We start from the raw sequence: 27590 nt of genomic DNA on the forward strand, positions 1-27590 counted from the left end.
GGTGTGATCCGACAAAATACTGTCACTGACTGCCAGAGAGTCAATTTTGAAGTGGGCTCTCCCACTGCCCATGTTGTATGCTGTGTTGAGTGGAAGCGAAATGTGAATGACAGTTGAACATACCAATGAATGAAGAGGGATGCCCCACATGCCCTCTATAGATAAATATATGTATCTACTTTTCTGATGGATACTTCTAACCACAGATTCCTCACCTTACGAATACCCCCAGAGACCAGGCTGGAACCTGAGAATATTTCTCAGCAATTTCCTCACTCGTCGGCAGGTGACATTGTGCAGCTCCATGTCTGGTCTGTCCCACCCGATGTGATGACAGGACCCCTGCATAGCTGTTACCTTTTCTTGATGATGTCAGTTCCTTTCTATCTTCTCCTCCTGACGTGAATCCTGAGCTTGCTTGTTCCCTCAAACTCTGTCAGTCCTGACAGATTCTTTCCTAAAATGTTTTATAGTCTGTTAGGGACTTGCCCCCTCTAAGAATGATAGGTTTTAAGCAATACCATGACTGCCGCAAATAGATGTCAATGATGGACCCCCCACAAGGTCTTCTGTGATGTCGGGTGTCCAAACATCATTCAACATCATATGAGAAGTTCATGAAGATTATCCTGAAGGGCCATTCAAGACTGTTAAGCTAAACTCGACTGCGTGGAACACTGTCAGAAAAACGAGAAGACCCAGTCTTGGTTGAACGCGCAGACATGGTCCTGAGGTAGCTTTCTAGATTGTTCCTGTTTGAAGTCGAGATTCTACGGTAAGTCAAAGAAGTAAAAGAAATGTAAGGAGTCAAAGCACCCTTCCCCTTTGTGCCGCAAATCCAATCAGGCGTTGTGAGACTCCTGTGGTACCTCTAAGTCATGGCCTTGGTCTCCATCATCAGAACCTGCTCAATCTCTTGTCCCTTTGCACCTTAACTTTCCTGGGCTATTGGCGGCCACAACAACTCTGCAAATTCATGGATGCCATGGACAGAATATTTGGTACCTGACTGGATACCTCTGGAGCACATTCAGGACATAAGGATCCGAGGTGGCCTCCATTCAGTTTACCATTGGCAGATTCCCCCCTAATGCCAAGTATGCCACTCATCTCAGTCTGGGAGTCCACCCTAACTCCAGACATGACGCCAAGCCTGATGCCATTTACGGCATCACAACTGACACAACAACCCAGAGTGCTGACAGCATTAATACTACATGGGGATCAGATAGTTCTTTAGCACTTAAGGTCAGCCACCATGGAGGTCCCAATCACTCCAACAACATCCCCACTCTGAGAGATTACCACACCACTGCAGGATCCCTGACTCTGAAGAAGATGGCCATATCTATGATGTTGAGAACCTATTCTTTGACCTACAATATGCTAGTGAACTTGATACATGCCCTGACACTGGCCTCCATTCACACACACCAGCTATGGCTACAGGGAAATCTGCCTCCTTTGCCACATTTATCCGGAATTCTAGAGACAACGGCCCCTTAACAAAAAAATTAAATACAGTTCTTGATACAAAAATCAGTTCCATAAACAGATATAAATGATCAAAGTTTTCAATTTTATTACCATGATTTGAGCAAAAATTTGAATTACCCCAGCCAGAATAATTTCAAAAACAAAAGATTAAGAGAGCCAAAAAAACAATGAACTGAAACAAACTACAAGTAAAAAAACAATAATGCACAGAAAACTCCTTCTCAGCCATACACCATGTTCAACCCCCATCCACATTTTTGCCCCTATCTTCTGCCATTTCACCTGAAATCCTCACATATGAAAAGCTGGTATGAAGATATCGCTGAGTTACTCCCCAAAAAAGTATTTGTCCCCCACAATATAACTGTCTGAAAAACATCACTCAATAACCTGAAAATGAACAAAACTCTTATTGTTAAACCTGCCCATCAGGGCACAGGGAGTGTACTTCAGAATATTTCTGATTACAAAAAGGAGATCACTAGACAGTTCACAAACAATGATCTCTACTTGAGACTCAACGGAAACCCCACGAATGCACTAAATGATCTTGGTGCAGAATATGATTTTGTACCAAGATTATTTAGTGCATTAAGCCAGTACTACAGTTATATGAATTATGATCACACAAGCGTAGACCAGTCTTCCATCTTGGTGCACAATATGATTTTGTATGGAGAGGAGGGATGGCAGAACATGGCGGCTAGCAGCAGCAGCTAGTCGGTAGGCTCCGGGAGGCTCAGATATTCGGTTGATTATGGCTCGTTGGTGAAAATGTTCTACGTGAGGAAGATGGTATTGTGAAGTAAAGGCACCGCTTGTTCCCATAAAAAAGTGCACGTTTAAACTAATTCCGATTAGTTTATAGTTACCGCAGTGCCTGGGAGCAGCGGCGTCTGTGGTCTGCGGTTTGCGGTCTGCGGTCTGCGCTGTTTGGAGGAGAGGGAGGTGTCAGGAGGTGTCGGAGGCTTCCCTGGATCTAGCTTGTCGTTTTTTTGGGGCAGCTCTAAGTAGTGGTGCGGAGGTCGGAGACGGCTTGGAGACGGGTTTATTCCTGGCGCTGTGTTTCTGGCTTCGTGGACCTGGAGGGTGCACACAGTGAAGGAGCGGCGGGAGCCGCCATAAGTGGCAGCCCGCGCATGGACTGCCTGAAGGTGAGGGGGCAGAAGAACATTAGGGTTGAAGGGGGGCTCGCGCAGTGGGCAAGAGCAGCTAGTGAGATGAGGAGAGGCCGTAGGGCAGCAACAAGGATATCATACACGGGGAGAAACTGTGGCTTAAAGCAGCAAGGACTATCTCCCCCAGAATGCAGTAGGGAAGCGGCTCAAAACAGCATTAAAAATATATCAGTGAGTCCGGTCGGAGAAGTGAGTTCGGTTGGAGGAGTTTCCTCGCCTATGTCCAGTAGTGAGTCACAGAGGGACCAGATCTCCAGCTACACGCTTAGAAGCAAAGGGGGAAAACAAGGAGATGGACGGACAGATATTTCACCACTTGTATCAGCTAAATATAAGTCCAAAAGAAACAAGAAGACTGCCCTAAAAAGTAATCTTAAAGTACAAGAAGCTGTGTATAAAGTTAAACCTCCACCTTCATTAAAAACCTATTTCAAAGCAATCCCCTCTGTTTTGGAGTTAAAACCCTCGCTTGTAGCGTCTACCTCAACGGTCTCTACCGCTCTCGATTTTCCAGAGGGCCTCCTTAACCCTAATAGATATCACTTATTGGAGGAATTAGATCAAGGCCAAGACCTAGATCAAGCAGATATTCTAAGGATGCAGAGCCCAGAGATGGGCGAAAATGTATATAGCGCACAAATAGCAATATCTGACAATGATGATGTAGCAACTAATTTTTTTTTTTTTTAAATAGTTTTTATTGCAGTCATGCCAAAAACAGGCCAAATCACAAATATACATCACAATTACAATGAGCCGTTACGTAATAGTTCCTGATGCCTCATACACATCCTGCTTGCCCACAACCCGGGGGTTGGGCGGCAATAAGTTCGCGGCTCCCCCATGCCTGATGCTAAAGGTGCAGGAGTAGTTAGCTACAGGAGTGTGTGCATGACTACGTTTTGTGCCTCACCTAACCAACGCGATGAGCCCCAACCCCCACCCCCTGAGCTAAACCGGTGATCTCCCCCAGCCCCGCCTCCCCCCCCCCACCACCTGTTTAAGGGCCCTGGCAGCGGTCGTTCCCATGTTTCCAGTGTGCGTTCTTTGTCGGCCATGTGTTCCTGCTGCCCCTGGGTCATCAGCTTGCCCCTTCCACCCTTTCCGCATCAGGGGCCTCCTCTAACCCGTCCTCCTCGCTATCTTTGAGGGCCTGCACCATCACTTCCCATGAAGTCGCTGTCTCAGTCGCTGCCTGGCTAGGGGTCCTGCGCGCCAGCTGGTACCTGTGTGTGCTGTCGGCGATCGCCCATTTCAGAAATTCTTGCAGCCACCGCCTGGGAGTCGGAGCCACCCTCGCCTTCCAGTGCTTAGTGATCTCTCTTTTAGCCACCATCAATCCCATATCTATAAACTTGCTCGTGAGTTTGTTTTTGGGGGTATGAGGGAACCAATGCAAGAGACACTCCGCCGGGCCAAAAGCGATGGTCCTGTCAGTAACCTCGTTCAACACGTCACCTATGGCCTGCCAATATTCCTGAAGAACCGGGCACGCCCACAGCATATGCACCAATTCAGCCCCCTCTTCCGGACAACGGGGGCAGGTCGCCTCTATCGTTCCAAAGTACCTCCTAACCCTCCCCGGGGTCATATACGCCCTATGCAGAATATAGAAGTGGATAAGTTGGAACCTAGCATTTCTCGTACTGTTGCGAGCCCTGCGCACTAGTTGCGCCCACGTCGTGTCAGATATGTCTTTACCCAGGTCCTCCTCCCACTTGGCCTTCAGCGACGCAAGAGGAGGGAGATTCTCTCGCACCATTCTACTGTAGAGGCACGTCACTGCCTTGATAGTACCCGCCGACATCATGGTGTATTGGCATTCTGCTGCCGTCGCAGGTTCCTCCAGCCCCGTACCCCAGTGGGTCTGTACTGCCCTGCACACTGCCGCGTGAAGGAGAAATCCCCCTCTCGGGAGGTCAAAGCGCTCCAGCAGTGCCTGGAACGGGAGTAACGTTCCATTGTCGTAAAGGTCCCCAATCACCTGCACACCCGCCTCCTCCCATCGCTGGAGGTGCGACCAGTCGCCCCCATGTGGTAACGCCGTTAGCATACCCAGAGGGATCTCCGGTGCATATGGGCGCCGAATTCCCGCCCTCTTCTGCACTCGATTCCAACATTGACGGTACGTGCGTTGTTCCAATGTTAAGTCTCGACCGTCAATCCGCTGTTGAAGGGTGATATACGCCAAAACATGGCGGGGCGTTCCCTGTAGCCTCCTGTCTTCCGGGCCCCGATATACTCGTGCCACCTCCTGCGTGAAGACCTGCAGTTGAGCCGCCAAATAATAAAGCTCATAATCCGGCACCGCTAGTCCCCCTTCATCCTTCGGGCGGGTGAGCGTCGCCAGCGCCACCCTGCACCGCCCTGCACCCCAGATAAACGTTGTGATCAGAGATCGGAGCTGCCTGAAGAAGGAGCCAGGTATCCAGATTGGAAGCGTGCGGAAGTAGTACAATAACCGCGGCAGGGCGAACATCTTCAATAGGGATATCCTGCCCGCCACTGAGAGAGGCAACGTGGCCCAGAAGGCCATACAGCCCTTCAGTCCTCGCACACAGCGCCCCAAGTTACCCTCGAGCAAGTCCGTCGCCTTGTGGTAGATATGGATCCCCAGGTATTTAATGCAGGCAGGCTCCCAGGCAAGTGCCGGCCGGTGGTTCGGCCGAGCAGCTCCCTCCCGTAGCGGGAACAAGCTCGTCTTGGGCCAGTTAACCTTCAAACCCGACAATGTGCCGAACCGCTCCAGCAGTGCCTCTGCGCCCACTAGATCCGTGGCCCCGTCGTTTAGGAACATCAACAAATCATCAGCATATAGCGAGATGAACTGCTGGCCGTCCCTAGCACGCACCCCGAGAAAGTGCCGTCCCGTCCGGGCCTCAGCCGCTAGGGGCTCGATAGCCAGCGTGAACAGAAGCGGAGACAGGGAGCAACCCTGGCGGGTGCCCCTTTCCACCGGATAGCGGTGGGACACTGTCGCCCCTACTCGTACCCTTGCTATCGCATCCGCGTATAGGACCCGTGTCCATTGGATATAGCCAGCTCCCAGACCAAATCGTTCCATAACCGCATAGAGATAGTCCCATTCCAGGCTGTCGAAAGCTTTTTCGATGTCAACCGAGAGGACCAGCTCAGAACCGACCCCCCCTCCAGCTCGTCCATGAGGCGGACAAGTCGCCTAACGTTGATCGTGGTGTTACGGGACGGTATGAAACCGTTCTGGTCCTCGTGCACCAGTCCCGGCATATGTGGCAGGAGCCTCGTCGCTAGGATAGAGCTCAAGATCTTGTAATCGGCAGTGAGCATAGAGAGCGGGCGGTAAGACGCGGGGTCACTGCCCTCCCTGCCGGGCTTCAGTAGTGGCACTACAAGTGCTTCCCGCATGGACTGTGGTAGGCGGCCCGCTGCCTTGGCCTCTCCGTAGACGATCAGGAGCCGCGGCGCCAAGACGTCCAAATATTTACTATAGAACTCTATGGGTAGCCCATCGATCCCCGGTGATTTGTTGCGAGCCATGGTCCGCACCGCCCTCCTAATCTCCCCTATGTCAATATCAGCCCCCAGCTCCTTCGCCTGTTCCTCCCCCAGCCTCTGCAGTAGTAGGCCGTCCAAAAAAGGCTCGGCCAATCCCCCCCGGTCGCCTGGGGTACTCTTATATAGGCCCTCATAATATTTTTGAAATCCATCAACTATGCCCAGCTGAGTGTGCTGTACCAGGCCAGCTGCATCCTGTAGCTGTAGTATGGGAGAGCAGCGCTTAGTGGGGTTCGAGAGCCAGGCAAGAAGGGTGCCTGATTTATCTCCGTCGACATGGGATCGCAGCACGTTCCGCCTATAATCAAAGGCACGGAGCCTCTCCACTTCAATGGCCACCTCTTCCCTAGCCGAGCAAAGCGCCTCCTGGAGATCCGGGTGACCGGGCTGCCCCCTTTCTGCCTCCCTCAGCTTGGCGTCCGCCTTATCTAGATCGCTCAGCAACACCTTCCTCACTCCTACATATTCCTTGATACAGATACCCCTCGCCACCACTTTAAAGGTGTCCCATTCTATGGCCCTAGTGGCCGCCGTCCCCTCGTTCTCCGCGAAATACAAGTTCATCCCCTCCTCCAGGGCCGCCCCAAGTAGGGGGTCCACCAGAGTCTCGGGCTTCAATTTCCAGGTCGGGACCCTGGGCCTCTCAGCTACCCACACCAGCCGAACCAAGAGTGGATTATGGTCCGAGATCGTTCTCGATAGGTATTCCGACCCAGCGACGGACGGCAGCACACTCCGGGAGCATAGTATTGCATCCAATCGGACATGCAAATCATGTAACCCTGAAAAGAAGGAATAATCCCGGTCAGTCGGATGTTGCCCTCGCCATACGTCTGTCAGTTCCCAACTATCCTGCCACTCCCTCCTGCCTCTAGACAATCTATGCACCGGGGAATCTTGCAATGGGGGGTGGGATCTATCCAAGGAGGGGTCAGCTATGGAGTTAAAGTCCCCTCCCAGCAGGACCGGCCCCGCCAGGGAGCGAGCCAGCGTCCCTGATAGTTTCGCAAAGAAAGCTAGTTGGTCGGTGTTCGGGGCATATATACTAGCCAGCACAATATCCCTGCCCCCCAGCTTCCCTTCCACCACCACATACCTCCCCTCTTGATCCACCCATTGGCGCGTGAGTTGGAATGGGGTGCCTGCTCTAATCCAAATCAGTACTCCTCTAGCGTAGGCTGAATAACAGGTGTGATAGACCTGACCCCGCCACCTCCTCTGCAGCGCTGTCCCCTCCTGCTTCGTGAGATGCGTTTCCTGTAACAGTGCAATGTGCACCCCCCTCCGCACTAAAAAGGCATGTACTTTGTGTCTGCGCTGCATAGTGTGTAGGCCCCGTACGTTCCAGGTTATGCAGTTCAAGTGATTCGCACTAGCCATTGTCCCAATGATCCTGTCGGAATTCTCTCCGCAGTGCCTGCCCCTCGACGGTGGTGGTACCCCCCCTGAACAAAACAAAACCTCCCAACTGTCCGTCCCATGGCATACCCAGGGTCAATGACTTTAAAGAGAGCAAACAAACCCCAACTGTGGAACCCCCCCCCCCTCCCCCAGAACAGGCCCCAATATTGAGATATCAGTCCCCATCCAAACACCCGCACCTGATCGACCCAGGTCGCAACTACACGGCCGAAGCCGTGGGTGCCTTAAGGGCCTACGGAGCGCGGCCTCGTCCAGAAGGGAGCCGCGCCGCCCGCCCCCCGCCCCGTCCCCAATCCCCCAGAGTTGTCTGGCTCCGAGCCCACTGGCGTGCCCCGGCCCTCATGTGCATGGAGCTAAGAGCCCCCGCCTAGAGCCCCAAACATTACCGATAGTCCATCACAGGCAGTTCAGATATTCAGGATCTCTTCCGCCGTCTGCGGCGTCACCAGTGGTCCTTCGGCCCGATGGACGCTAGAGAGGTCCGATTCCGACCCCGAGGCCGACACATGCGTGTCCGAATCCGTTCCACGTTTAGAGCCGGGGCTCCCATCTCGCCCCAACTTCACCACCTCAAGCAAAGCGGCCTGTCGTTCAGCTTCAGTCTGGGAGGCCGTCGGTCCGTGCTTCCCCTTCTTCCGCATCCGCAGCCTGTTCGATTTCCGTGGCCGTGGTGGCGAGCGCGCACGTTCCTTTTCCCTTTCCTCCCGTATTCTGGCCCCATCGGTTCCTGCTTTGTATGTTTCCCACCAGTCCCAAGCGTCCGCTGCCGCGTTAAAAAAGAGCGTCTTGTCGTCCACCACCACCCGGAGCCTGGCTGGGAAAAGCAAGGAGTAGGAGATCCCTTCAGTACGCATTTCCTTTTTAATTGTGAGGAAGGAGGCCCGCTGCTTCTGCGTCTCAAAGGTGAAATCAGGGAAGAGCGTGACCCTGCTGTTCGCAATCTGAAATGGGCCATCCTCCCGAGCTTTTTGCAGGAGCAGGTCTCTGTCCTTATAATGAAGCAACTTGGCTATGATTGGTCTGGGTGGGAGCCCCGGCTTAGGCGGTCCAGACGGGACCCTGTGGGCACGTTCCAGTGTGAAAAACGGCGACAGTCCTTCCGGTGCCACCACTGTTTTCAACCATTCGTCCAGATAGGCCACCATCTTCGTTACCCCCTCCGTCTCCGGCACGCCCACGATCCTCACATTGCTGCGCCGGCTCCTATTTTCCGCGTCTTCCGCTCGCCTTTCCAGGGTGCGAATGCGGTCCAGGGCCTCTGTAAGTTTACTCTCCAGCACTTTCTGTGCGGGCGCCAGGTCTTTAACCGCAGTCTCAGTGTCCTTGACCCTGTCCTTCAATTTATCGTGGTCCGCCCGGAGCAGGCCAAGCCCCGACGCCACTTGCGCTATATCATCGTGGAGCGCATCACGCGTGGCCGTTATGGCGTCCAAAATGCGATCCTGCAATCGTTGCAGCTCCGACTGCTCAATAGGGCCACCCTCCGCCGCTTCCGACTTCTCCGCCTTGGGTCTCGGCTTCCCCATTTTGGCAAGGCCTTGTCGCTGTCGTCCGTCCGATAGCCTGTGCCCCCCTGGGCTCCTGCAGTGCGTCCGGCACAAAGTTATAATGCGGTCGTGCTGCGCGGTTACTGCCCTCCTCCAGCGTTTGCCGCTGCAGCTCGGGAGGGGAGATCAGGGCTCTCCGCCGACCCTCCTCGTTGCGCGCCCTCCGGGACCCACGGCAGCCGGCCCCTCTCCGCCAAGGCTACTGCGCCTGCACTGTCGCGCCTCAGGGAACCTGGCGCTGCTGGGGTGCCTCCGCAGCTCTGTGGTCTACGCCTCCTGGTCCCCTCAGTCCGGTCAAGCCTCAATGGAGGGGCACCACCAGCTCCGGTGTGTCGGGGGCGCTCGAATCAGCGTCCCTCCTCCCCCGGTCCGCTATACCGTTCCTCCTCGCTCACCTCCTGGCACGGCTGAGGCCCGGCCCGGGTTCCCGCTCCGCCAGCTGTCCCGACTCTGGATGCAGTTCCGGAGCTCCGCCCGCCAAGGCACGCCCGGGCGGCCGCCACTCCCAGCGCTGTCCTCCGTGATATCACCGCAGCCGGGGGGTCAAGAAGAGTCTCCCGCCTCAGAGGGGCCCGCCGCAGCACGCCCCAAGGCCGGCGGCCGCACTCAATCAGAGCTTCATGGCAGCGCGGGCAGCCGGTCAAACTCCGAGCTCACAGGGCTCCGCCGCGGCCGCCATCTTGAGCGCTGTCTTCCTCCCTCCGCTCCGGCAGCCTCAATGGTCGGCGGCCGCGCTCACCGAAACAGCCTCCCCAGCCGCTCACACCTCGCCTCGCCCGTCACCAATGTTCACTCGTGCGGCGCCGGGGCTCACGCGGGCTCTCTGCCTAGTTTGTCAGGATAATTGAGGGGAAGAGGCACGGAGCTCTAGGCTCACGCCGCCATCACCCTCGGCGCTCAAGCCACGCCCCCATGATGTAGCAACTAATGCTAATGCTGTAAAAGATATACCAGTTATTATAGCTCCAGCTAAAATCTCAGGGGCTATAACTTCAAGGAGCATTATGTCTTCCGAGGGTGAGGACAAGGATGTGGAGCCAACGCTCAGTGATCAATCTGTTCTGTTAATCCTTCAGTCCTTAAGCTGTGACATGAAAAACGGGTTTGCGGTTTCACAGAAGAATCAGCAAAAAATAAAATCATTCTGTGAGAAGCTAGAGGAAAAGTTTGATTCCTTAGCGGTTAGAACCACTGCACTAGAATCTACTGTCACTGATATAAAAACGCTGGCCCTCCAACACACGAAGAAAATAGACGACTTAAGGCAGCGTGAACAGGGATACCAGGAGAAAATGGAATCTTTAGAAAATGCACAAAGGAGGAAGGAAGTAATATTAAGGAGTTTGTTGTTAAACTTATCAAGCAAGCTACCGCAGTGGAAGTCTCGGAACAAGATCTGATTAGAGACATTCAAAGAGTTCATAGAGACCCGTTTAGGTTAAATCCGAATAAAACTAGACCCAGGAAGATATTAGTTAATTTCCTGACTTACACTTTAAAGGATGAAATCCTTAATAAAGCTTTAAAAAGCAGTTCCCTCTCAGCAGAAGGAATCACTTTTCAGATCAGGTCAGATGTTTCTTCTATCACAGCATCTAGACAGTGGGAGCTTGGCAAATTACTAGACCCTTTTAGGCAAATGGGTGCCACAGCTCAATTGACATTTCCTGCATCCTTAAAAGTAATGTATAAGAATAAAATGAGAACTTTTAAAAGGGTAAATGAGGCTGAAGCTTATCTCCAACTGGTAACGGAGGATAGCAGAGGGGACCCGGGGGAGAGAGGCTAAGGAACTCGGCTTTTCTCTCTCTCTCTCTCTCTCTCTCTCTCTCTCTCTCTCTCTCTCTCTCTCTCTCTCTCTCAAACATAATTATTTTTTTTAAATAGCCGCACTTTTGTTTTATTCGTTCTGTTTTTTTTTCTTTCTAGCTAATTTTGCTTATTCTTATTATAGATGTAACATCTCATCCGGATATCTGGGGAGGGAGCCTCAAGGCCTTGAGAAGGGCCAAGAAGAAGAAGGGGGTTCTCTGGGGGTGCACTGGGGGGTGAGGAAAGGGAGGGACAGAGTAGGGCGGGAGAAGGGCACTGGGTGGGGAGCATGTGGGAAGAAAAAAACGTCCAAATCGCCAAATCAGGTTACTTAATAGTTTACGCCTATCTAGAAAAATATGTCACAGGCTAAATTAGCCCCGCAGGTATATATGAAGGTTTTAACATGGAATTTGAATGGCTTGAGGGTAAAACACAGAAGAGAGAGGGTATTTCAATATCTGAAAGATGCGCCCGAACATATTTTTATTTTCCAAGAGACGCATTGTACAGAACAAGAGTTAAGAGAGGTCTGCAGTAGTAAAAAATGGATCCAGCACGTTATATGCACATCACAGCAAGTTACTATAAAAGGGGTTGCAATCCTGATCAAAGCAAACCCAGTTATTACAGTGGAAGAATCAAGGGTCGATTTAAAAAAAAAAAAAAAGGGAGATGGGTCATAGTAAGAATAAAGTATCACTCTTATAAATTCACACTAGCAGGATACTACGGTCTGAATTCAGATGATCTTCTCCCCCTTAGAGAACTGTTGGTAGAACTTCTAGACTTCAATAATCCCTTAATCTTAGCAGGGGATTTTAATTTAGCTTTGGATCCCCAAATGGATAAAACATACAAACTTAAGTCTACACATAATCCTAAAACAAGATCTCTTCTAATAAATGCTATGCATCAGTTAGGGTGGAAGGATATTTGGAGGAAAAAATGGGGGACAAAAAAGGAGTTCACTTTCCATATTAAAAAACTGGGACATAAGTCGAGATTAGATTTTTTTTAATTGCAGATGAGCTATGCGGTGCTGCTCACGAAGTTAATCATGTAGGAGAGCACATTTCAGACCACTCAGCAGTTTCTTTAGTTTTGAAACTCTCTGGATCGCAAAGTAATAAAAGATGAACCATGGATAGAAGTATCTTGCTTGAGGAGGAGTTGGTAGAGAAACTGACGGATGAGTCGGAAAGTTTTTTTGAGTTAAATTTAGGGACGGGCGCACTTCCAATTGTATGGGACTCCTATAAAGCGTTTTTGAGAGGGACTATTTTTGCCATTCAGTCCTCTAGACATAAAACGTTTAGGGCAATGATATCGAAATCGAGACTAAAATTACCAAGCTAGAGTGCGATCTCTTAGTTCCGAACTCACCTGCGGAAGTTAATACTCAGAAAGAACTGTCAGTATGTAAATTACAATTAGAAAAGATTCTTGATTCCAGACTTAGAAAGCGATGGCAGGCCAGCTCTCTTGCTCATTTCGAATATGAGGAAGCTAGTGGAAAGCTTTTAGCTTGGAAAACAAAAAAAGAGCAATGCAGGAATACGATCAAAGGAGTTCAGTTGGGTAATACGGGAGTGATCTCAGAAAATATCTCTGACATTGAGGTAGCCTTTTTTAACTATTTTGATCTAGTATATAAGGAAGACTTAGCCCCACAGGAACATTTTATTCAATCATGGCTTGAATAATATGCAGTACGGCAAATTGATGATGAGGCATCTAATAATCTAAATAGAGAAATCAGCTTAAAAGAAGTGGTGGGTGCAATAGATTCGGCAAAGAGGAGTAAGGCCCTGGGTCCGGATGGGCTACCGGCCAAATTATATTAAACATTAGCTCCAGTTATCTCCCCCATTCTTCAGATGCTTTTTGCATCTATTTTTGAGGATGGAGGTGAAATTCCCTCTTCTTGGAATGAGGCCACGGTTGTTCTTATCCTTAAACCCCTTAAACCTGCGTCACAGTGTGACTCCTATAGGCCTATCTCACTGCTAAACTTGGATTATAAGTTTCTTGCCAAAATATTAGCAGAGAGTTTAAATGGAGTAGCTGGTAGATTATTACATTTGGATCAAAAGGGTTTGTGAGGGGGCAGACCATACAAGATCTGATTCAAGCATTAGTGGGGCAATTGATGTTGTATCTCTATATAAACTTCCAATGGCGATTATAACACTCATGCCACTATGGCATTTGATTGTGTAAACTGGGTATATTTGTCCAGAGTTTTATAAAGATGTAATCTGGGTAGGAATTTTTGTAGATCTATATCCTCTTTTTACCATTGTCCAATAGCCAGAGTTTTGATAAATGGCGGCCTCTCAGCACCCATAAAAATTAATAGAGGCACAAGACAGGGGTGCCCCCTCTCACCCTTGCTTTTTGATTTATATATAGAGCCTCTGGCTGAGAAAATCAGGCAGGATCAGAATATTCCCCCTTTTAAATATAAGAACTGGGAGAAAAAAGTGTCTCTTTATGCTGACGATATGATGATATATACCTCAGATCCAACACAAGCAATCCCCCTAATCTATAGTGCTGCTGCCCAGTTTGGTCAAATATCAGGTTACCAGATCAATTAGTCCAAGTCTGAATGTATGGCCTGGAACCTAAAAACCTCAATTTCGATTTTGAAACACGAGATAAGATACCTGGGGGTCCAAATCATGCAGGATATAGAACAACAAACAGACAGAAATTTGGCTAAAATCGAGAGAGAATCTGCTGAATCCTTGAAGAGCTGGTCATTTCTTCCTCTTAATTTAATTGGGCGAGTTAATATTATTAAGATGATGCCGCTGCCCAAATTAATATTCTTATTCCAGAGCATCCCGTTAGCCTTCAAAGAAGTTAAGTTAAGGAAAATCCAAGCTAAATGAAACTCTTTTGTATGGGCCTCAAAGGGTATAAGGATCGCATGGAAAAAGCTGCGAAGAAAGAAAAGTAAAGGAGGCCTGTATGCTCCAGATTTGAAACTTTATGCCTGGACTTTGTTATTGAAGGCTGGGATAATGCTATTTGATAATCCAGATAGTACTGAAACATGTATAATGTTTGAGACAATGCTATCAGGAATTCAAGGAGGATCTCATGTTTTTTTGCTGAAGTTCGGAGATCCGCGTTTCTTCAAGAAAGTTCGTCTGAAGATGTTGAGAGATATGGCCTATATTTGGGCCAGAGTAAGGAGATGGTTGAGCATTCCATATTACTCAGCTATGGCTCCTATTTGGAAGTCGCCGCGTTCTCCAGTATGGACTAAAGATTCTTTGGTTACACCCCTGTTGGATGTTAATCTAAAATGTTGGGGTCAGCTGATGCCTGAAGGGTTGTTGTTAAGATGGGATGAGATCTGCATCCTGACCGAGAACAATCTAAGTTCAAATATCTTCAAATTAAGAGCTGGAGTCAGGCGATTGGATTGGAAATTGGAGTTTAGACCGTGTTGGAGGAACTTCTTCAGGGAAGAGCAGGAAGATCAAGACATCAATTCTGTATTGGACCATTCTGGAAGCAGACGATGGCGATTTTACCTTTCCAGTTCAACTATGGGGAGAGCATGTTCTGGATGCGGAGTTGGAGGAGTTATGGCAAGTATCCTTTGATTTACTACATACCACAGTCTCTCCCGCCAATTTAAAACACAACCATCTTTTTTCTCTTCACAGAGTATATTGGTCTCCTGCTAGGCTTGCCAAATTTTCTAAAGGCCCAATTCCCTGTTGCCCAAAGAGTAAGCAGGAAAAAGCGGACGACCTTCACATGTTTTTAACTTGTCCTGTTCTAAGCAATTTTTGGTCTACTGTATCGGAAGGTATGAAGAATTTGTTCAACTTTGATATACAGGTCTGTATATCACTTATATTTTTTGGTATTTTTAGTAATTATGAGTCACTTCCTCAAGATATAAATAAGTTGTCTTTATATTTAATTATTCTGGCACGCAGAGAAATATGCAAACTGTGGTTTAAAGAGACTGCACCTTCATACCTAGATTGGATAAACGCAATCAAATACACATTGAATTTAGGCAGGGCAGATTGGAAGAGAAGGAAGCATTTCTGGATTCCCTGCATTAATTGGTTGGATAGGATGTAACTATTGCTGTCCAATGATTATGCCTTTTTGCAGTGTGAATTACCCCAGGATCAGTTCTAGGGCCTGGGAAGATAGATGAACTGAATTGACTACCTCTTTTTGGTATCTTGTGGGTATCTGCAGAAAGTGCATCCATTAAGATCTTCAGAGTTACAATTTATTTAAGGAGGGGCCCATCTGCTGCATAGCTGATGGTATGGATTTGGTACTCTGAGAATATCTTCTGGCGTATGAGGACTAAAAAAACAAAAAAAAAACAATATGATTTTGTACGCATTATGTCATTTTGATGAATTTTGATTACAATATGTTTATTTGCACAACAGTGGAGATTATGACGACAAGAGAATTACCTCATTTAACAATATACTTTATATGATTTTGATAATATGACCCCCATTTCTCTTCTTTTGGTTTCTCACTATACAATTGATTGTTTCTCAATAAGGCCTGTCACTACAAAGGGCCCTTCCCAGATGGTTGCTGTCTTCTCAAAAACATTTACTATTTCTAATTTGAACCAGCCCTATTTCTACTTTCTCTGTCTGTAAGCATTCTGTCTGTAAGCATTCTCTGCTTTCTATTTTGAGCCTGTCCTATTTCTACTCTCTCCGTTTGTAAGCATGCTCTGCTTTGCACATTACTGTCGGGTCAGCATGACACAATTGCATTTTCCTTTGGGACCACTTCTCTATTAAGGTAATACCCACCATCCGCACTGATAATGTCTTCCTCTTTTTCCGAAAAGATGCCCCTCCCTAATCGGAGGAGCTATTTTTACACATTGTTTTCATGCTATATTTGTTTCATCATTATAACTCCTCTCCTGACAGGCATTGATTGCTACTTGTCGTTTACTTTCGCATAGTATTGAAAACATGTGTTAATAGAAATAGCATTAGTAAAGATCTTCTAAATTAATACTATACTAGTCTCTTACACCAAAATTTACATTATACTCACTCAATTCCTTTATTTTAGATTTTGATCGCATCTTTATTTGGGTGTATATTTGGGTGTATATTTGGATTTCTTCCAAAACTGCCACAATTTTTGGATGCAACAGTGCACACTACCTTTTCAGGTATATCTGCCCTTATATTTTTAAATTCTTCACACATGCATTGGACTGCAATCACACTCTTACCAGTTACCTTGATGCTATACATTATTGATCAGTGCGTTACTAGTAATCATTTGTTGCCAGGGCACAAGATAGTATGTTGCCCTTGTCTCACAGTTCATGCATGATTCTTTTTTTATCCTTTGCTTCCGATATTTCAAGACAAATTTTCTCAGACACATCTCTCTAGATACATGGCCCTAATATACATATCTTAAAAATAATTTCTTCATTCTCCTAATTCTCATTTCCATTCCTTAATTTTCTCTCCTTGTTTATTTTAGGTTCTTCATCGTTGTATTATACTCACGAACAGGCACTAATTGTGTTTGAAAAGCCTGTTGTTTGCTTAATAGTTGATTGTTGAAAAATCAGGTGTTTCATGTAATATATCAATTGATACCATTTGATACCATGCCAGGCAACGCATCTCAGGCAAGGCAACTCAGTCCTGATGACGATCCAATATTTTTATGGGATCAAAACGTCATCGACTTACACTCTGACCCATTACACTGTGCATTGTAGTATATTTTTTTGGGGGGTTGCACTAGTGTTTTGCTTTTAATAAGAAGTGACGTAAAGGTGTTATATTAATGTTGGGCACTGTTTGCTTGACTGTATATGTCTATATGATTTTTGTTGTCAGTATTTAACACCTGGTTTTCTGTTGATGATTGTTTTTTTGCTCATTGTTTGTTTTAGTTCCTTGTTTTTTTTTTCTCTCTTAAAAACTTAGTATATGGCAATGAGTTGCTTTAAATATACAACTCCACACTTCCATTTGCTTCAAATTCCATAGATATTTAGGCTTCCCTGTGGCCTATCTCCTGGATGTCAGAGCTGCTACTCCACCATCAAAGAACTCTTCCTCACTGACTCAAAGTTTAACTTTTTCACACAGGATGACATCACATCTATAACCGAAAACATGTTAATCTTCCAGGTGTGCCTCAGGGCTTCCATTTGTCTGGCAGTTCCTCCCTAGATCTGGCTCTATTGTAGAAGGACCGCTATTGCATACATGTGTTATCCTATATTACTGTACATACTACTTTTGTTCGTCTCTTTTATTTTTTCTGTTATATGTTGCAATACCACAAATAAAAAATATTAAAACAAAAACATTTGTGCCTGAGGCTAGCTAGTTCCAAAACTCAAAAGTGTATTTTTCAGCACTTCACCTGGGCATACTTTATGAAATATTTCTATGTTTATCTTCAGCCAATGTGAAATGCAATGACTACTAGGCAATGTGTAAGGTAACCATGTATACATTGAGATACCAACAAATTAACTATTTTCAAAGATTTCTGTCTTGTTTCAATGCCATCTGTTAAATATTTCACAGTACTTGTCACTAAGTGGCTGGGCATTAAGTGGCTGGGCTTGTGGGTGCGCTTTATGGTGCCAAGGTGTCCCCACGGCTCACCTCTGGAGGTACTTTCTCTTTGAATTTATTGTATGAGTTTTATATAGCGCTGGCTAGACCTGGAGGTATCGGAGCGCTTTCCATAAGGAAACAGCAAGTTGCAAGTTACAAAATTTCACATAAGTTACAAAATGATTACATATTCAAGACAGGAGTTACTAGAGAGCACAAAAATCAAGCCCCATGAATTGTTTGCCCTCCCCACCTCTGTGTGTGACATGCACGCAGATGAGTTTTCACATGCACAATGTTTGCGTATGTATAAAGTTCCAGTGTCCGTGCATTAGGTTGCTTCCCCTTAAAGATCAGGTAAAGAGCATGGTAAATAATAGTTCACAGTTAGGGTGGAGGGGCATGGTGGAAGAGAACCAGTGTATAGAACAAACTTTCAAATGCAATTATGCCTTTGTTGAAAGAACACGTCACATAGTTGCCATATAACCAGATTTTCTCCAAATAATCCTAGATTTATGTTGTGCAGAGTGACTATGGCAGAAGTGCTTATGGTGGAGGAGAGGTATTGTCGCCTTAGTTGTCCATCCTTGGTTTGCGCATAGTCATTTCTTTCAGGAACCGGGGGAGGGTAAAGAACACTACTGCAGCAACCTGAAACATGGACTGAAACTGGAGTGTCTGTGTGCATGTTTTGCAACCATAATATCAAAATGGTGTATTTTTTCATCACATTTATGAAACTCCTTTATGTGATTCATGTCAATTTTCCATTTGAACAAAGGAGTGATAATGTGTTTTACAGACTTATATTTCTCAAAATAATTCTGATTCTGTGTTTGAAAGAACACATCACAGGGAGCACTTGCCCCAAGAATATACAATTTTTGAAGCTTTTTAGCCACTGGTACAATCATGCTTACCTGTGGTCAAGCATACCAGATTTCTGCATCTTTAAATGTTCAGTTAATTTCTTGATGATGCTGCAGCAAATACGGCCATTTCCAATAAAAAGTTTCCCTCCATCAAAATTCTCAAGGAGCACCGGAAGGTCAGTAACCGTTGTATAGAGATTGGTTCATGAAATCATTTATGAGTATAGGCAGTAGGACTCCAGGAGTATCCTTGTACGTACTCTCACATGCTTATGTGAATCGCCCTGAAACGTCACACTCTCTGCAAAAAAACCAAATTCCTTTCAGTTTGTGCTAATTGTATATGAATTTCCCATTTTGGGCCAATCCACAAAGACACATAGGAGTACTACTTTACGTACTCTAAAATGCCTTGATGAATATACTCCAGAGCTCTCTTGATTATAACAGTATAATACAAGTTTTTTTTACTTCAATAGCTATGACAAATATTCAAATTAGATGGATTTGTGTTTTCTTTTTGTAACCATAGAACATAAATGTAATATTCACTTCACATTTTTATGGCAACAGATCCTTAAGGTCATTAGAAAAAACTGTTTTTTAAATTCACAGATAACCCAATTATTCTATTTTGCAGTAAACGGACTACATAGATTAAAGTCCTTTTATCACAAAAGATGCGTTCTCTTATATATATTTATTTTTGTTTTTGTAGTTGACTGTTGGGATGGAGCAGATGGAGAACCAGTCGTACATCACGGCTACACTCTTACCTCAAAAATACCTTTCAAAGACGTTGTTGAAGCCATCAATAAGCATGCCTTTGTCAAAAATGAGTAAGTGTATTGTACGATCAGTAACATAAATGCATATTAAATTATTTAGTTTCAGTTGTGCTATTTAAATGTTTAATATTTAATAATTTTGCTTCCAAAGTAAAAATAACAGCATAATAACACAAAGATGGTAAGAACAAGGCAGTCGCGCAAAATATAACAAATATTCGAGCAAGTGTCAACATTAAAAGATGGAGCAAATGAAGCAGGGCTTAGGCGGTCCTTGTGTTGCAGCATAACGATTAACACAGTTTTTTTGACACTATACCAAATCTAACACAAGTGGAAACTGATATCACTTTGTGTAATAACATCTTATCTACACAGGAGTATTAATTCAGGATTTCTAATAACGATTGAGGTCAATGCACAAAGGTATTAACGTATGTTCGTGCAACAGTAAGATAAACTACACCTTCTGATTCAGGAGTGGCAGGTATTTCCTGTTTTGAAATGGGTTTTAGTCACACAGATATTCTGCTAGTGTGAAGGAATTGCCATGGAATCTAATTTGCTTTTATGGGTAGCTGTGCGAGTATTCAAATATGGGCCACCTGTAATGGCTGGTGAAAACCAACATTTTTGGGCATTCATCAAACATAAAAGCTATTTTCTTTCCCAAATGAGTATCCATATTTTTTTGGGACTAGTAAAGATGTAAATGCATATTTAATGTGGGGAATGGGGAGTTGGAATATTTGAAGGAGTTACTCCGTGTGAAAAATATTTTCTCGATCAAGAAACACTTTTCTGTGTGCCATGGTACTTTTGAGCCACATTAACTGTTGCCTGGCTTCCCGCTGTTTGCCTCACACACGGACTGCTCCGGGACTCATGGGGGCCACAACATCCAGCAGGAATTGCGCGCGGACGCGCTATGAAGGCAAGATACCGGCCCGCGGCACCTTGTAGCCGCATTAACTGTTCCCTGGCTCCCCGCTGTTTGCCTGACACATGGACTGCTCCGGGACTCACGGGGGACCACAACATCCAGCAGGACTAGCGTGCGGATGCGCTATAAAGTCAAGACGCCGGCACGCAGCACCTTGTAGCCGCATTAACTGTTCCTGGCTCCCTGCTGTTTGCCTGACACACGGACTGCTCCGGGACTCACGGGGGACCACAACATACACCAGGACTAGGGCGCGGACGCGCTATAAAGGCAAGACACCGGCCCGCGGCGCCTTGTAGCCACATTAAGCGTTCCCTGGCTCTCCGCTGTTTGCCTGATACACGGACTGGCCTGGGATTCACGGGGGACCACAACATCCAGCAGGACTAGCACGCGGACGCGCTATAAAGGCAAGAAGCGGGACGCGCCCGGGGACATGCCCGGCGAAGCCCGGGCCAAGGGTGGACCCGTATACGCCCAGAAGAGACTGGGCTGGGCCCCCTCTCTAACATCAGCATAACGGTCAGGTATTGTTTTATTTTGGCAGAATTATGATCTAAAAGAAGGGCCTTGGGGGAAAAGAATATGGGAGTGGTAACTGCGACCCTGGACTCTTTTTTGATTGGAGCAGCAAGTGTTCTTACACACGAAATAGAGCTAACTGAAAGGCGCCTTTCAATGGAGCCGCATCTTTTCCCTCTGGGGGTAACTCCTGATAGATCCAAAGACGTTTTACAGGCCACACAATCATCTCCAATATTGCTAACATCATCGGTCTCCCACCAGGCCAACAGGGGTCTAGGCCTTCTTCACCTATTCAGGCCACACTAAGGAGGGAGATAGAAATATCCCCAGTTAAAACGCCCCAGAAGGAGCTTACTCCTAAACTACCAGCCAGGCACACTAGAACAGGGGTTACTATAAATACGAAACAAAAACAACCTAAAAACACTTGGGTTACTAAACTGAAAGGACCAGAAACTAGGGTGACAAAACCGAAGATTACAACAGTAGTCCCCCTAGTGGATATTCCTCTATTACCCCAAGTTCCCCCAGATGAGTCCTTTTGGACTGAAATAACCAAAAGGCTGGCAGCTATAATGGATCCTATTTTAACAAAATTGTCTCAAAGTGAAAGTAGACTGGCGGATCTTGAGTCAAAGAATTGCCTATTATTATCTAGAGCCCCTCCTATAAGAGACTCTAACCAGGAATTACCTAGAGGCAACAATCCAACTCAGCTGAATAAAGGTTTGGAACCATCCATAAGTAAACCAGCTCCAATTATATCGACTGATAATATCTCGTCCCTCTCATTGCTGCAAACAGGAATCTCTAAACCAAACATAAATGGGGACACTCAAAACACTCAAGAGAAGAGTGAAAGGGACTAATTGCAACAGGTACCATCATGCCAGGAAGGATTCAAGAGCACCTTAAGCGAGTAAGAGGATCTTCTGAGATTTATATTGGAGCACCAGGTAACCAATCGCCCCAATTTCTTGATCTCCCACCAGCAGCAGCTCCACTGGTATTGATTTTGGTGGACGTACCCCCTCTTCGAGAAAATCAGAGTGAACCCACAAGACAGTTTATGGACAAATGTCTTCATTGGCTAAAAGCCAATTTGAAGGGTACACAAATGAGGAGTTATCAACTGTTCACTAAAATCATAATCGCAAGGAGAGTGGTCTGGGTGGGTGGTACAAGAAAATCTTTTACTGGTGACTGTGTGGTTATTAATTTTAATGATCCGTATAAGGGACCTTTTCTCTTGGATAACCTTCATAGATTTTCCCCAAGGATTTCGCAGATCATCCCCTTATCATTGGATCATTTTTATAATCAAAGTGTTAAGCCACATAGGGATTACGGGAATAGGAGAATTCCAGTAGATCTAGGCCAGAGAGTTAATGAAGGCTTAAATGCTAGCTTAGGGTTAAGGCTGCAGAATAGATTTGCACCTCTCTCAGATTTGGAGTTGTGTGATTGACTAATTCTACCATTAGTTCTATCAGGGAGTGAATATACTTAGGTTCTTCCAGCGCTAAAACCACATGCGAAACCCCCAAACTCATCAGTTATAGAGAGCTCTGTAGCAATTCCCAATCCAATAGTCAGGAGAGGGATATGAGTATTGTACCTTCGTTGACCAGTGTAGAGGAAAGTGGGTACACCATGGGATCCTGAAATATAGCAGGAATAGCTTCCACGTTAGGACCTCATGTTTGGCAAACCCTGTGGCAATCATTGGAGATTAAAGTTTTTTTTCAAGAGACTTGGGCCACGGACCCAGTCTTCTTCCCCGGGTTTAGGAGTTTTCATACCCCAGCAATTCCATTGAGATCCGGGAGGGCGAAAGGGGGGCTATTAACTCTTATCGCGAATACTACACCCTGTCAACTTAGACCAGTTGGTCTTACCAACAGCCACTTTCAACTTTTTCAAATGACTAATAAAAAAAGGGATACTTGGTTATTTTTTTTTTTTTTTTTTGGTTAAAAACTTTTATTGAGCAATCAAATAAGAAGTACAACGATGGGCCTACAACCACACGGGCTGGCCGCTAATGTGCAAAGCACAACATATGAAGCAAGCAATCATGTACGCGGCTAGGCACAAATCATAGATTAATTATTGCTTAAAGTATAGGACAGGATACAACCATTTTCTATATTAAACATGAAAATAAAAATAAAAAATAACAAACTCCAAACAAGGCGAATGCAGCAATGAAGTCAGCCCAGATGGCAGAGGGGAAGGTCACTAATCAGGAAACAAAAGTAAGGCAATGGGACTCGGCAAAGCCGGTGGGGGCAGGGGGACAGCGGGGAGGACAGGAAAATCCTAAAACAGAAGGAAAAGTTTCGGGAACGTCAGCCTAGGGAGACAGGGTAACCTCGGAAGTGTCAACCAAGGGAGGGGTGCAAATTTCTCCACGATACGCATTCCACTGACCCCAAATTTTCGTCCACGCCCTGGGTCTGCCCCTAGCCACATAGACGGTCTTTTCTCGGAACATGGACCAGTCCATGTTATCCTCCCACACCGCGACGTCGGGAGGCCTGGATGCGCCCCAAAGTTGCGCAATGTCCCGCTTCGCGACCATGTACCCCAAGGTCGCCCACCTGGTCTGGGCCACAGAATAATCGGTGGGTTCCCACACGTTCAACAGGCATCGTCGGGCCTCAGGCCGCAGGGCAACACCAGTCACAACAGACATCACCTCAAGCACATCAATCCAGTAGGCCGCCACCACCGGGCACTCCCAAAGTATATGCAAAAATGTAGCACTCATCCCACAACCCCGCTTACATAAGCCATCCGGGGAAAAGCCCATGACAACCAGACGCGGACCAGTTACATACGCCCGATGGAGGATCTTAAGTTGCACCAAACGAAGACGGGCGGGAATGGCGACTTCTTTTGGAGAAGAGAGTGCCGACTGACAATCCTCGTCGTCTAAGTCCAATCCGTCATCGACCCACATCTCCCTAAGTCGGACCAATAAATCAGCGCGATTATTAATTAATTTCTTGTAAATAAGGGAGATAGTGCTATCGGGCAGGTGTCCATCTAGTATGCGATCCTCAAGGGGGGAGGACTCGGGCAGGGCCACCTCAGGAGTCAAAACCGAGGTCAGGGCATGTCGGACCTGCAGATACCGAAAAAATTCACTATCACTCAAGTCGTATTCAGCCTTAAGGGCCTGGAAAGACTTCACGCTACCCTTCACACAGACATCGCCCACTTTACATATCCCAGCGGTCAAAGCCCTTAGTAGACCAGAGACACCCCAAACGGTCAGAAGCATAAAGCGGAGTCGCCAACGTCAGTCGATCCTCCCATCCCAAGCTAACATTGGCTGCTCGCCACACACTGACCGCGATCTTGGACGGGCCCATAAGATGGCGCCCGGCCGACCTAGAATAAAGCGCTCTATTAAAGTCCCCTCCCGGTAGCTGGAATCTATCCATCTCAAAGGCCGGATCTCGACCCGGGGAATACATCGCATGGTTGATGGCAGACAGCTGAGCAGCCCAGTAATATCTCTTGAGGTCGGGGAGCGCCATGCCCCCGTCATACCAAGGGATGGTAAGTTTCGCTAGGGCAATACGCGGACGCCCGTCCCAGATCAGTTGCCTTTGAAGACTCTCGATCTCCCGGAAATAGGAAGCGGGAATGGCATCATAAGAATTTTGAAGCGCATAGAGGAACCGCGGCAAGGACATCATTTTAAAAAGGGCCGCCCTGCCCAGAGGAGACGGGGTAGCTTGCGCCAACGGGCAACATCCAATCGCAATCGAAGAAGCGGGGGGAGGAGATTACGCTCGAATCGGAGTGAGGAGTCCATTGTAATAAAAATCCCCAAATACTTAAAGCCAGACTGGACCACCTGGATAGGAAATCTGTCCGGCAAAGGGGGCAAAACGCCCGAAAGGACATACACACAGGACTTAGCCCAATTAATAACTAGGCCCGAATTGGCACCAAAGGAAGTAAGCACGTCAAACAAAACATTTAAAGATTTACGCGGGGAAGTAAGATAGAGAAGAATGTCATCCGCGTAAAGGGAGACGCGGTCCTCAAAATCCGGAGACCAACGGATCCCCTTGAGTGAAGGCTCCCATCGAAGCCACGCAGCCAACGGTTCCAAGGCAAGCGCGAAAAGCAAGGGAGACAAGGGGCAGCCCTGACGGGTCCCCCTACCTAGACAGAAGGGGATAGAAACTCTACCATTTACCACTACTTGTGCCAGGGGTTCAGCGTATAGCAACTTCACCCAACCTATAAACTCAGGTCCAAAACCAAATTTTTCAAGAGCTGCCCAAAGATAGGGCCACTCTATCGTGTCGAAGGCCATCGAGGCGTCGAGCGAAGCCAAAATGGCCGGCTCTGTCAAAAGCCCCGCCCTTGCAACAGCACCGTGAAGACGACGTAGGTTAAGAGCCGTGTTGCGATGCGGGATAAATCCGGACTGATCCGGATGAACCAAGCCACTAATGACCGTCAAGAGGCGGGTCGCCAGGAGCTTAGCCAGGACCTTGGGCTCAACATTTAACAGGGAAATGGGCCTATAAGACGAACAAAGGTCCCGTGGTTTACCGTCTTTAGGAATTACGACTATCGTAGCCAAACGCTGATCATACGGGAGAATACCCCGTTCCCGGGACTCCAAAAACATGGCACGAAGATAGGGCGCTACCCTGTCAGGACGTAGCTTGTACAGTTCAATCGGCAACCCATTCGGGCCCAAAGCCTTGCCCGAACGGAGTGAGCGAATGGCAGTCGCTATCTCGTCCGTAGTAAAAGGGGACTCCAGAGAAACACGGTCTAAGTCGGAAACGCTGGGCAAAGCTATATCGCGCAGCAAAAGGCGAGAGTCAGCAACATCCCGTCCAGACACAGGGGTATAAACCACACTAAAATACTCGGCAAAACATTCAACTATGCCAAGCGGGTCCGTCACTCTCACACCATTCGAAGACTGAATCACAGGCACCACACGATTCGCCCTCTCTTTCTTGTCCAACCATGCCAATAATTTACCCGCCTTGTCCCCCACATCATACAAACGACCCTGTTGTTCCCGAAACATCAGTTTAGCCGCATCTGTGACCAACGACTTATAAGCAAATTGTTTCAGACCCAGGGCGTGGAGCTTCTCCGGAGTAACATCCGATTCCAGGTCAGCCTCCCTCTCAGTAATCTCACTCTCAAGGTCCACCACCTCCCGATTCCTCACTCTCTTGGATTCAGCAATAAGGGAAAGGGCCTGCCCACGAAGCACTGTCTTAAAGGCCTCCCACAGGGATACCGCAGAGGAGACGGACCCCTCGTTGTCCAAAAAGTAATCGTCCAAAGACTTAATCAAAAGGGTACGGGTCTCAGGGGAGGTAAGGTACCATGGGTTAATAGGAGCCACCCGGCCCGCCGCCTCCACCCCCATCTCAAAACAAAGCCAGAGCGGAGAATGATCGGAGATGCTCCGGGGGAGGTGCCTAATCTCACGCACCGCCGGCGACTGGGCCGCAGGCATCAGGAAATAATCCAGTCGAGACAGACTCCCGTGAGCCCCGGAGTGGAAAGTGTATTGAAGGTGAGTAGGATGCATAAGCCTCCAGCAATCCACCAAGCCAAACGTATCCAGGAACCCACCCAGCCACTGCTGGGCCGAAGGCGTATCCCTAGGGGGGTGACGATCGTGTAGACCGGAGAACACAGAATTAAAATCACCTGCAATGAAGAGAGTACTATCAGGGAGGTTCAACAACACACGGCCCAAGTCGGCAAAGGTAGAAGTTTGTAGGCCGGGGGGCACATAAACAGCAAATAGGGAGAGGGTACGACCCTCATAGCGACCCACTAGGACGGCATAGCGCCCTCGATCATCAAGGATCACATCATCAATAGATAGGGGGAGGGAGGCCCGAACAAGGATACCCACCCCCCTGGAACCCGTGGTAAACCCCGAATGTGCGGCGAGGCGATAGCCCCACCTATTCATTGCACGACAAGTGTTGCCCACCAAATGAGTCTCCTGTAGAAAAACAATATCTGGAGACAAGCGTCGTAGACATCGCAACACCACACCCCGCTTAATACGATCTCCCAGACCATTAACATTCCATGAAACAAACCTCAACCCGCTACCCCCCACCCCACACAGCAACGCCGAAACCCCTCTCCAATGAGCATGACATAATAAACATCAGTAGCAAGATAGAATCGCCTTGAGAACATAAAACACAAACATCGAACTTCCCATCCACCCACCCCCCAACAATCAAGAAAACACCCCCCACCCTGCACCCCTGCAAAATGCTAAAAAGCCACCCCAACATGCAGTGTGCCTGTCGCCCAAGAACCCCTATTCTACAAAAAGACCCCGGAGGAGGAGAGGCTCTGGCCCACCCGCCACCCCGAGCAAGACAGAGAACGAGGAAAGGAAAACAAACAGTAGAGGCACTTAGGCATAGGCTCCCAGAAGAAGTTACTCTATATGAGGTCCCAGGCGTAGACGCATTGTTCAGCTCTCAACACCACCCTCAGCACCACCCGGGTGGGCGGCGGACTCAGTCGTAGGAGGTCGATCAGGCAGAGAGTCCAGCCATTCATTCACAGAATCAGGCCGGTCAAAGAAAAAGGTTCGGCCACTGTACTCAACTCGCAGCCTGGTCGGAAAAAGCATAGCGTAGCGTAATCCCATGTCCCGGAGACGTTTCTTGACACCACGGAAGCCCATACGCTGTCTCTGGACCTGTTGAGAAAAGTCCGGATAAAAGTTCACCGTGGTGTTCGCAAAGGCCACCGGGCCCTTCACACGCGAGGCCTGCAGGATAGCGTCCCGATCTCTATAATGGAAGAGTT

General features: G+C 47.5%; 1 protein-coding gene across 6 annotated transcripts in view; it reads left to right on the forward strand.

Annotated features, from left to right (window-relative positions):
* The window catches only part of PLCH1 (phospholipase C eta 1), a 942696-nt gene that overhangs the window by 634703 nt on the left and 280403 nt on the right, over nt 1-27590 (forward strand). For all 6 annotated transcript variants that reach the window (XM_078667769.1, XM_078667764.1, XM_078667766.1 and 3 more), the window contains exon 9: nt 19207-19327. In XM_078667769.1, coding sequence (XP_078523895.1) covers nt 19207-19327 — 121 coding nt within the window. The remainder of the gene's footprint in view (nt 1-19206; nt 19328-27590) is intronic.

The sequence above is a fragment of the Lissotriton helveticus genome, chromosome 11 (assembly GCF_964261635.1).
Source record: "Lissotriton helveticus chromosome 11, aLisHel1.1, whole genome shotgun sequence".
NCBI lineage: Eukaryota > Metazoa > Chordata > Amphibia > Caudata > Salamandridae > Lissotriton > Lissotriton helveticus.